This window comes from Phocoena phocoena, chromosome 11, assembly GCF_963924675.1.
Source record: "Phocoena phocoena chromosome 11, mPhoPho1.1, whole genome shotgun sequence".
NCBI lineage: Eukaryota > Metazoa > Chordata > Mammalia > Artiodactyla > Phocoenidae > Phocoena > Phocoena phocoena.
The window spans coordinates 95,773,185-95,784,493 of record NC_089229.1 but is presented as its reverse complement, the minus strand read 5'-3'; the positions used below and the strand labels follow the sequence as shown (position 1 = coordinate 95,784,493).

Genomic DNA, 11,309 nt, shown 5'->3' with positions numbered 1-11,309 from the left:
TCGTTAATTGCCCGAACAGTGCCATCAAGTGCTTATATTTGTGCTTAAAAACTTGCTCTCATATCAATAGCTTTGGAATAGAAGTTAGATGTGATAAATGGTTCTGGTGAAGGCCAGGCTCCACACAGCCAGTATTGTTTGTTTAGAATAGTTGCCCACATTTCAACACTTCTGAAATCGGGTGCGTCTTATAATCAATCATACACCATAGTTTAATTGGCAGCTTTAAAAATGTCTAGTGGTGTGTACGTAAGCTAAGGGAGCATCTTCACTTGATGAGGCTGTAGATCTGTTGGAATTCAGTCACTAAGACGGGTAGAAAGTGACAAGGGACAGAAGGAGAGCTGGGAGGTCAGGGAAGTCTCTGTGGAGGAGTTGTACACGCCCACCACCCCTTGGTCCCTTATCTGAAGCTCTACATTCCAAAAGGCTCTGGAAACAAAGTGGGGTTTTTTTTGGTACCAAAACTCATTTGGCAGAAAAACCTAATTTGAACTAATGTGAAGTCATTTATGAATATAATATATAATGATAACTAAATGATAACTTTAGTTATTCTACTCACTGTGAAGATCAGCCTGTTTAGCTGCAGAAATATTAATGTTTGATGATGGAGTGTTATCTCAGCCCCTTGCGGGGGGAGGGACAGGAGGAGATGTTACCTAATATTGGGGTATTGGGTCTGTATACCGCATTGGCGCTGTATTCTTCTTATTATTAATTTTTTCTTTTTTTCTCTTTTTTTTTTTCTTATTTTTTTGTTTTGGCCTTGGTGCGCAGCTTGTAGGATCTTAGATCCCCAACCAGGGATCCATCGAACCCAGGCCCCGGGCAGTGAAAGCGCAGAGCCCTAACCAATGCACCGCCAGGGAATTCCCTGCACTGTCTTTTAAAAGGCCATAAAATTCTGAATTTTGAAGCATATCTCGACCCAAGGGTAATGGATAAAGGACTCTGGATTGTATCTGAACTGCAGGTTTATGGGTGGATATCATTTAGATGTGTGAAGATGTGGAGGGGATTTTAGGAAGAGGAAAAAGCACCATCCCCCAGCATCTGGGATCTAGGTATAAGTCGTTATCCAACCATTACGTTTGCTTTAAAGGCAGAGATGACCTGCATTTCTGATAATTCATGATTCATACGTAGTTGGAGGGCTGGACTTTCTGGGTTTGGCTTTTCCCTACAGTATTAATACCCTCCTTTTCCCACAAATCACCTGACTTCCCCGAAAGCTCTGTAACACACCCTTTGGCTAAAAAAGAGCATTAGGCAACTGGTGAAATTCCCCAATCCCTCCTTTCTCCCCCTGTGGCCTGGGAAAGAGGAATCTCAGGCCTCAGTATGCAGTTCTTGTTTCAAAAGCAGAGGGAGCTCCAAGATCAAGGCTGAGTTCCCCTTTCCCTAAGTCATGGTCTCCCAACCCCCTCTTTGTTAGGATCAGGGAATTTCAGACATACACACTGGGGTAGAGAATCACAGGAACGGAACCAGGACAGGGAGGCGGAGGTTCCTGCACCCAGGCCCTATGCTGCTCTTCCTGGGAGCCGGCAGGGTTGCCCGGCACGCCCACTGGCAAGAGAGACAGGACTGACCCACTTGTTCCCATCAGCTTCTGAAGGTAAAAACCTTAAAATCAAAGAGCAGAGCTTTGATGGAGGAAAAAGGAAGGCAGAAAACTTTACATAGGAAGGTTTTGGGCAAAGATGGAGGGCTGGAAAGAGCAGAACCCAGAGGGAGAATATAGGCCACTTATTTCTCTTAGGTTGACCCCATCCACCCCCATGTCACCCCACCACCTACCACTGTTTTCAGGGTTAGAAGCATATTTGGCAACACTTTTCTAAGAACTGTGGGGAGATGGCTTGTCTTTTTAGTAAAGGTTAAAAAAAAAAAACTGGAAAATTAAGGTAGGAAATTGAGGGAATACCTTTCCTTTCCTTTCATGTTTCTTGTCATTCAGCTGTCCCTTTTCTCCTTCCACATCCAACCCTGTCTCAGACCCCTTCTCCCAAGGTCACCGCCTTCCCCTAGGAAAAGAAGCTCATTCCTCCATCAGTGGTCATTGGGAGAAATGCATGCAATAATACACAGTCAGGAGAGCTGGTTCGAGGTGATAAGGGGGATCCTTGTCAAAAGAAGAGGGAGGCATGTCATAAGTGGATGGTCATGATGGGGAAAGACTCCTGAAATCCTGAGCGGAAAAGGGGATATATATTATTCTGTTAGGGCAGGAGGGAGACTGACCAAGTCGGGGCTGGGGTGGGTGTTGAGGGTGAGGGAGGAGAACAGAGGAAGCAGAAAACTGGGAGAAATTACTCATTATTTTGGAGAAAAACTGGGAGAAGGTCCTGAGAAGCCAGGGGAGAAGGATAAGATGTAGTTTCAATCTAGAACCAGGGCGAGTGTGAGAGGATGGGTGTCGTCCAGTGATGATTAATGATATGGCTCTGTTGAACCTCTGTGTTTTTCTTACCAAGGTGACATTGGCCCCTTACCACCCAAGCAGGTGCCTGTGTGCTTGTTAGACAAATACAGCCAGGTCTGCCACCGCTTTAGGTCCAAAGTCTAGAGGTGCAGAGAGCCAGGACCAAGAGACGAGCTGCTCACCAGGGAGGGACCAATTGCCAGAGATGTGGTGAGTGACCACGGGTCTACGGAGATGTATGTGGACCCCATTCCCTTCCTCTTCTCAAGAAAACGTCTCAGATCTGAAGCCTGGGCTTGCTTTGACCTAGGCCTTTTTCCTTCATTCCAACCCAAGATTCTCCTCCATGTGCTGGTGCCCTTTGCCCTTCCCATCCCTTCTCCCTGCACTTGTCTGCTGGCACCTGGGTCACCCACCTCTCCATATGCCTTTTTTATTTTTTCAGGTGCATTGTCCTGTTTTCACTTTTGGCATGGGTTTATGCTGAGCCTACTATGTATGGGGAGATCCTGTCCCCCAACTATCCTCAGGCATACCCCAATGAAGTAAAGAAGTCTTGGGATATAGAAGTTCCTGAAGGGTACGGGATCCACCTTTACTTTACCCATCTGGACATAGAGCTGTCCGAGAACTGCGCGTATGACTCAGTGCAGGTATACTGCAATAAGCACGTAAAGGATGGGACTGGGCTGGTGGGCTGAGAGGATGCAGGAGGGGGTGCCCCCGACATACAGTGAGCCGCGCTCACATAGTCCTAAGACGGGAAATGGTCCATTCTCTCTGTCCCTTTTTCTCTGACCTCCATACCAAAATATTACCCTTTCCTAGTTTCTTTTGACTCTTCTCTTAGATAATGTCAGGAGGCCTGGAAGAAGGGAAACTCTGTGGACAGAGGACCGGCAAGAATCCCAACTCCCCGGTGGTGGAAGAGTTCCAAGTCCCATACAACAAACTCCAGGTGATCTTCAAGTCAGACTTCTCCAACGAAGAGCGTTTCACTGGGTTTGCTGCATACTACGTTGCTGTCGGTAAGGCTCACCCCTCTGTGTGCCTCATTGATCCAACCACATGATTAGAAGCCGGACAAACATTGAGCAACGCAGGGAGTGAGGGCTCTGTTTATAACGCTTATGAAGTGTTGACTTGGCTTGGATCCCTCCGTGAATTGCTTTTGTGAAACTCAAATGCATAATCATATCCTGGTGATGACGATAGTAATGATAAAAAAGAGATCATAAGCAGTAATTTATTGAGAACCACTATGAACTGGGCACTGTGTTAAGAACTTTACCTATATTAATTTAATCTTCACCTCAATTCTTTAACTAGGTGTTATTATATCTACTTAGAGATAGGGAAGTAAGGACTAAGGAAGTTAAATAAGTTGTGAAGACTCACACGAGGAATGTATGGTATTCAAACCCATTTAACATATGGCAAACAAACTTTCAGATTCTGTGTGCGTCTCCAGCTATCTCCAGGGTAGAATGAAATCAGAACATCTCATAAAGCCACAGTAGTTTTAGACTTGACAGAAGGGCCAACAGCCTATAAGGTAATACATGTACTAATTGTTCCTTCCAGCAGAAGATATTATCAAGTTCAGCTTGCAGAGTGTTGTCTCTGGAGCTGAAACGCTCTGTTTGTGAGAAAGGTCAAGGGTCTCTGGCACTGAGAGCTCCCCTATAGCTGTGCAATGGTAGAGCGCAACTCCGGAATCATAGTTCACAAGAGTAGTATAGAATAATACCATCCTGAAATGTGATTCATGGAATGTCTTTAAGCAACAGACCCTTCCCACTTTTCTTATCCTTGCAGTGTGGCGCTTAACCTCATTCTTCCTTCTAGGTCTCTGTCCTTGACCTCAATCTTTCTCTACTCTTTGTAGATGTAAATGAGTGCACAGACTTTGCAGATCCCCCTTGCAGCCACTTCTGCAACAACTTCATTGGTGGTTACTTCTGCTCCTGCCCGCCAGAATACTTCCTCCATGATGATATGAGGAACTGCGGAGGTGAGCTTGGCATCAAGAAGGGCGCACGTTCCCTGGGATTTGGAATGGCTTGAGGCTTCACTAGGGGGCTTGTCTACCCTTCGACCTTGATTAGCCTCAGCCTTGACTTGGCATCGATTTTTATTTTTTAATAGTTTACAAGCTGATTTCTTTCTTTCCTTTTAAAAATTTATTTATTTATTTTTGGCTGCATTGGGTCTTTGCTGCTCCACGCAGGCTTTCTCTAGTTGGGGCGAGCGGGGACTACTCTTCTTCGTTGCACTGCACGGGCTTCTCACTGTGGTGGCTTCTCCTGTTGCAGAGCACGGGCTCTAGGTGCGCAGGCTCAGTAGCTGTGGCGCACGGGCTTAGCTGCTCCGCGGCACGTGGGATCTTCCCAGACCAGGGATCGAACCCGTGTCCCCTGCATTGGCAGGTGGATTCTTAACCACTGAGCCACCATGGAAGTCTGGCATCTATTTTTAGTTACCCGTAAACTGAAGGGGAGCTACAAGGGTGGAGGAAGACAAACCTACAGGGTCAAGTTAATTAATTGGAGAAGAGAGATAGGTGCCTGTGTCAAGCCGGGGCTCTCCATAACCGTGAAAGGCTCTATCATCAGCAAAGTGATGGAAACCCAATAGGTATTGGGTATCTCTGCTGATATGTGCTGGGTATGAAACTGTGGCATGTGGGCTGCAATCAATCAATGTGACAGTCAGTCACTGTGGACTGTCAGTTCATGAGAAGCGTCACAGCAAAAGGCAGGGACTCCTTTGCTTGACTCTATATTTGATTCTCCTTTTCTCTTTTTCTCCCTTAGTCAACTGCAGTGGGGATGTATTCACCACACCGATTGGGGAGCTCACAAGTCCCAATTACCCCAGTCTATACCCAGAGAACTCGAGGTGTGACTATCAGATCCTGTTGGAGGAGGGGTTCCAAGTGGTGGTGACTATGCAGAGAGAAGATTTTGATGTGGAACCAGCTGATTCTGAGGGCCGCTGCGCTGACAGTTTACTTGTACGTGATGGATGATGAACTTCTCTCCCAACTCACACAGAGAGATTTCTCCTTGAAGACAAATTACATAGCTTTCTGCCCCTTCTTTTCTTTTTTTCCCCTCCTTCTTATTTTATTTTACTTTTTTTTTTTTTTTTTTTTTTTTTTTTTTGCGGTACGCGGGCCTCCCAGTGCTGTGGCCTCTCCCGTTGCGGAGCACAGGCTCCGGACGCGCAGGCTCAGCAGCCATGGCTCACGGGCCCAGCCGCTCCGCGGCACGTGGGATCTTCCCGGACCGGGGCACAAACCCGCATCCTTTGCATCGGCAGGCGGACTCTCAACCACTGTGCCACCAGGGAAGCCCTAATTTTACTTTTGTCCCTTCCATTTTGCCTTTTTATTTCAGTTCTTTCTCTCTTCTGATTTCATCATTTTGTTTCTCTTCAGTTTGTTGCAGGAAACCAGCAATTTGGTCCTTACTGTGGTAATGGATTCCCTGGGCCACTAACTATTGAAACCAAGAGTAATGCTCTCAATATCATCTTCCAAACTGATGAAACAGAACAAAAAAAGGGATGGAAATTTCGTTACCATGGCGATCGTGAGTAACTTAGAAGTTGCTCTTTGGTTGGTGGTACCAAAGTCCTTGCACAATGTAAAATCAAAACAGGTAGATTGCTGTATGGATAGGTATCCTGAGAATACTTCACTTCCTCAGCAGGACCTAAACCTGTCAGTAGTTGCTAGAAATGCTTCAACTTCCAGGAATCTTTCAACTGGACCTGTGAATGCAGACAGCTTGGGGGTGGTTCATTAGTAATGCCATATTAATTAATTAATAATTTTTTTCGCCGCACCGTGTGGCATGTGGGATCTTAGTTTCCCAACCAGGGGTCGAACAGGTGCCCTTGGCAGTGAAAGCACCAAGTCCTAACCACTGGACCGCCAGGGCACTCATTCCCTGTCGTATTATTTTAGACACCTCCATATTGGAATGCTGGGCGTCAGGACTGAGGATGACTGAACAACTGTAGAAAGTGTGAGAATGATGTAAATATCATGGAGATTCTCCTATTTGGTAAAAAGTTTTTTCCTGTCCTTTCCAAGCAATCCCTTGTCCTAAAGAAGTCACTGCCAATTCTTTTTGGGAGCCTGATAGAGCGAAATATGTGTTCAAAGATGTGGTGAAGATAACCTGTGTGGATGGGTTTGAAGTTGTACAGGTAAAGCACCGTTAGAGGCTTCTCTCTTGTCCCTAGGTCAGGAAGAGCGTACTGGAATTGTCTAATCATTTACCGAGCGTTCTCGCTCCAGCAAAGGTCTAACACCTCCTCCATAAAGAGAACCGTTCAGGATCTTTAGTCTTTCCTTGTCAGTCATGAAGATCCTTGGACAGCTTGACATTCCCTTTTTGACTTTGGTCTTCCTGGGGCAGGGGGGGCTGATATGCTGGGACAAAGTTGTCTTTTAGCCCCAATTCCTGGGTGTTTTGGGTCATTCTGCTACGATGTCCCCAAGCTTCTTGTGGTGAGGACTCCTCATTGATCCAAGACCAGAGATCGATTCCATTTCTGGATTTTGATTCCCTATATCTCTCCTTATAAATTAATGGAGATGTTTATTATTGTCCAGGGAAGTGTTGGCTTGACATCTTTCTATTCTACTTGCCAAAGCAATGGAAAGTGGAGTAATTCCAAACTGCGGTGTCAACGTATGTACCTCTTTAAAATGGGACTCTTTTTTTTTTTTCTCCTCCCAAAGGGAATGGAAAGATTAGTGCATTAAGATATAAATGCATGGTTTCCTCTTAGGCTTGTGAGAGAGTAGATTGAGTTTTTGAAGGGAGGTTTGTCATGGAGTCCCAGTCCTGATCTGATCCCTGTCAGACTAGCAGGTTTCTTCCAAAGAAAGAGGCTATGAGATTGGTAGAGTTAATAGCATTATATGGGTCCATTCCTTCAGAGGCCTCACCAACCACTGAGAACCAGGTTCATCCTTGTAGCTTTCAAGGGGCTATCAGACCTGGCGGGACTCAGTGGGCTAGGGTGTTGAGGGATGCCAGTCGGAGACCATGGCCACAGAGAGGCTGACATGGGGGATTCATCCCAGGTGTGCTTATGGCTGTGGGGAGTGGGGAAGGAGTGAGGAACACGGCTGGGAGGATGGACTGGCCCAGTGACTCTTCCTGGGAGGAAGTGGCCGTCCTGACCATCTCTCTCCTGCCTTCCTCTCATAGCCGTGGACTGTGGCGCTCCCGAACCCATTCGGCATGGTAGAGTCGAAGATCCAGAAAACACTCTATTTGGTTCTGTCACTCGCTACACTTGTGAGAAGCCATATTACTACATGGAAAATGAAAGAAGCGGTAGGTTTCTTTGACTAAAGAAAAGAGAAAGAAAGCATGAGAGTGTTGGAGGGTGAATAGCACAGTCTTCCTGGGTTGGGTGCTCCCTGTGGTGGAAGCACGGAGCCCTAACCACTGAGCCAACAGGGAAGTCTCCTGACCAACTATTTAATGTAGAACAGAAGTAATGCTTCCAGCTTCAAGTCATTATTCTATGATGCCTGACTTTCTCGATGGAGAGGCCTTGGTGGTACTGGATGAAGGTCTGGTTGGCTCACAATATGTCCCACTTCATTGCTTTTAATTTAATTTAATTTCTTTTCCCACTTGAAGCACTTTCCCAGCCTCTGCGGTAACCCTCTTCCCTCTGCTTTGGAGACTGTTCCTTCTCCTCCCTTGGCAGGATAGGGGCCAGAGAGATTGTTTGGAGGATGTTCTCAGGATTCTTTTCTAGTTGGTTTGATCTGATTTTGCCTCCTCAAATCCCAGAGGTGCTAAGGCTCTGAACAAAAAGGGGTTGGGGGGACAGACTCCAGAAGATGTGATGGTGAGTGTGTCCCCTGTCCCTTGTGCTGTTCCAGAGGAGTATCGCTGCGCTGGCAACGGGAGCTGGGTGAACGAGCTGCTGGGCGCAGAGCTGCCAAAATGTGTTGCAGGTAATCAGGGCTCAGGCTTGTGTAGAGGGCATGGCCACAGGTGTGGTTGCATGGATCTCACCTTCTAAAAGTAGCTGTAATCCTCTAGGGAAGGGACTTGACAGTCTGGGCTGCCAGAGTCTAGCTCACTGAGGTGGAGACAAAGCTGGGCCGTGGACCTGCCAGGGCCTTGGGGAATTCATCAACCACGCTGTCAGGCCGACGGATGGGAAAGAGAAACGTCAGCCGGTGACAGTTGGTGTCAGAGTCTGGGCCAGTTAGATTTGGTAATGTAGATGTAGTAAGGGCGTCTAGGATTGCTAAAAACAGGGCCTGAAATAAGAGAGTGAGGATTCAACATTCAGAAACAAGACTACTCGAAGAGCCTAGTTATTATATTAAAAGTCTATCTGACAACAAGATATAGAGGAATAAAAGGAATAAGGGGTTGCATAGAGATCAGAGTTGAGTAGGAGAAGGCTCCCAGGCGAAGCCGGAATAATAATAACCATCCTGTCAGTAACAACAGTGTGATTGAGAGCTAGGGACCGACCTAGCTCTCAATCAAGTAATCAAATGCAATCAAACAATTGCATCTATTATCTCATTCAATTAAGTCTTTGCAACAATGCTCTGGGGTAGGTGTCACTGGTCCCGTTTTACAGTTGAGGGAATTCAGTGCAAGTTCAGAGTTAGGAAGGGACATGGTTAGGCTTTGAACCCAGGTCTGTCTGTTATGTTCAACTCAGAGTCCATTCAGGCTGAGTAGTGAGGGATTTAGGAAAGCCAACTTTATCTGAAATAAAATTCCGTTTTAGTTGTATTCAGTAATGGCAAAGCAATCAAACCTGGATCCAGTCAGTGGGGGATGAGATGAAAGATGGAAAAAGAGAACCGTCCACAGGTTACTAGGAGGGACTCAGCTGCAATTAGGACTTGAGAAAAGAAGGTGATAAGTGTTTGATCTGGGCATCAGCGGAGGGTAGAATGTTTGCCTCCCCTAACACCTGTATGAGGACAGGGTTGCCCAGCTCTGGCTCCCAGCTGGGCCCCCGGCCCCATGTGCCGAGCCTGGGGTGAAGTGTCCTCCCCACACTGTGAGTTAAGCTTTCCATGGTGTGAGGCTCGTTTGGGTTCAGTAATTCGCACACGGCCTCAGTTTAAACCAGTCTTTCCCACAAGCCAGCTTTTGGCACTGGCAAAGTGGGATGTTTGGTCCTTAGGTCAGTTCTGGATGAGTCAGGCGCTGAGATCGTTGACCAAATATTTGGCTATGTTGTGCTGAGAACGCTGAGGCCCAGCAAGTGTTTGAGTGGCTGTAGGATTTGCAGGGGGCCAGCAATCTACCCTGCTCCCTTCCCATCTTGTTTTGGTTCCTCCCTAGTCTGTGGCGTCCCTGGTGAGCCCTTTATAGGAAAACAGAGGATATTTGGAGGCTCCATGGCAAAGATTGAAAATTTCCCCTGGCAAGTCTTCTTCCCGAACCCCCGGGCCGGCGGGGCTCTCATTGACGAGCACTGGGTGCTGACAGCTGCCCACACCGTGGAGGGAAACCATGACCCAGTGATGTACGTTGGATCTACCTCAGTGGTCACTTCACAATTGGCAAAGGCCCAGATGCTCACTGCTGAGAAAGTGTTTATTCATCCCGGTTGGAAGGTCCTGGATGCCTCGGAAATACGGAAGAATTTTGACAATGACATTGCACTGGTGCGGCTGCAAGACCCGGTGAAAATGGGACCCACTGTCTCCCCTATCTGCCTGCCAGGCACCTCCTCAGAATATAACCCCTCAGTGGGACATCTGGGGCTGATCTCAGGCTGGGGCCGAACAAATACCAAAGATCATGTTATTAACCTCAGAGGGGCAAAATTACCTGTTGTTCCCTTAGCAAAGTGCCGGGAGCTGAAGGGGCTAAATCCCGGAATAGATATAAATTCCTTTGTTTTTACTGAGAACATGATCTGTGCTGGAGGTGAGAAGGGTGTTGATAGCTGTGAAGGGGACAGCGGTGGGGCCTTTGCTCTACAGGTCCCTAACGAAGAGAATACCAAATTCTATGTCGCTGGCTTGGTGTCCTGGGGCCCCCAGTGTGGTACCTATGGGATCTACACTCGTGTCAAGAACTATGTTGACTGGATCGTGAAGACGATGCAGGAAAATAGTGCCCCCAGTGGAGGCTAACCGCACAGATCCCACCAGCCTCTCTACGGGCTGTGACACATCTGTTGCTTTCTGTTCCTCACAGTAATCCCATTATTTCGCCATGACTGAGAGAAGACATGGGAGTATGATTTAACTAGAACTTGATTGTTGGGATACCTGGTTGGAGGTGGGGTTTGATCATGTCGTTGTGTCGGTCATTCAGTGTAGTTGGAGTCCCTGGGGTCCTCTCCCCTGAATCTGTCCTGTGGACAACAGTGTGGGAAGGGACGCTTATCTTGTCCTGTTCCACCGGGAGCCCTCTTTCCTGATGATTGCCTCCTGTTCCAGTTCTGACTCTGCAGTTCATTGTGGGGCACACCCTTGATTTTTGTTTCCCCTTTACCTGTTTGCAGTTTATCATTATCAGTGTCTACTATCTACCAGTAATAAAGCATGTTTATAACCCAGTTCTCGCTGACTTGGCTTATTCCACATCAAGACTTCAGCACCATAGAGAGGGAGTGCGACGGGCTGTTGTGTCCTGGAAATTCGGGCCCCTAGCGGCTAATATTTAATTGTCATGAAAACAGGGAACTCAGTTTCTCTCCTCTCTTCCAATTGACATTTACTGAGTATTGTGGATTAGCGTAACGTCAACACAAGGTACCGTGTTCTGTTTTTGAAATTCATCAAATGTACTCGAACCTCACTCAGACATCCACATACAACAGTTAGAATTGGCTGTTTAAGATCTTTCGGTCT

At 47.0% G+C, this 11,309-nt stretch overlaps 1 protein-coding gene across 2 annotated transcripts; it reads left to right on the top strand.

Annotated features, from left to right (window-relative positions):
* The first annotated feature begins 1,476 nt into the window (after window positions 1–1,476).
* Window positions 1,477–11,014, top strand: C1S (complement C1s). Of its 2 annotated transcripts, none has more exons than XM_065886999.1 (12): window positions 1,477–1,621; window positions 2,481–2,638; window positions 2,874–3,081; window positions 3,279–3,456; window positions 4,317–4,442; window positions 5,245–5,444; window positions 5,871–6,024; window positions 6,531–6,646; window positions 7,056–7,134; window positions 7,660–7,788; window positions 8,349–8,423; window positions 9,787–11,014. In XM_065886999.1, exons 2-12 carry the CDS (start codon window positions 2,634–2,636, stop codon window positions 10,584–10,586), a joined length of 2,070 nt encoding a protein of 689 aa, XP_065743071.1. In that variant the 5' UTR covers window positions 1,477–1,621; window positions 2,481–2,633; the 3' UTR covers window positions 10,587–11,014. The 2 variants fall into 2 exon arrangements, with proteins under 2 accessions (XP_065743071.1, XP_065743070.1); XM_065886998.1 differs by having other exon boundaries at window positions 1,478–1,621; window positions 2,510–2,638.
* Window positions 11,015–11,309: the final 295 nt, after the last annotated feature.

What these genes read in the sequence shown, in the direction of transcription:
- C1S (XM_065886999.1), top strand. An exon ending in GCGCGTATGACTCAGTGCAG is followed by an intron (nt 3,082 to 3,278) that starts GTATACTGCAAT and finishes CTCTTCTCTTAG; the next exon opens with ATAATGTCAGGAGGCCTGGA. An exon ending in TGCATACTACGTTGCTGTCG is followed by an intron (nt 3,457 to 4,316) that starts GTAAGGCTCACC and finishes TACTCTTTGTAG; the next exon opens with ATGTAAATGAGTGCACAGAC.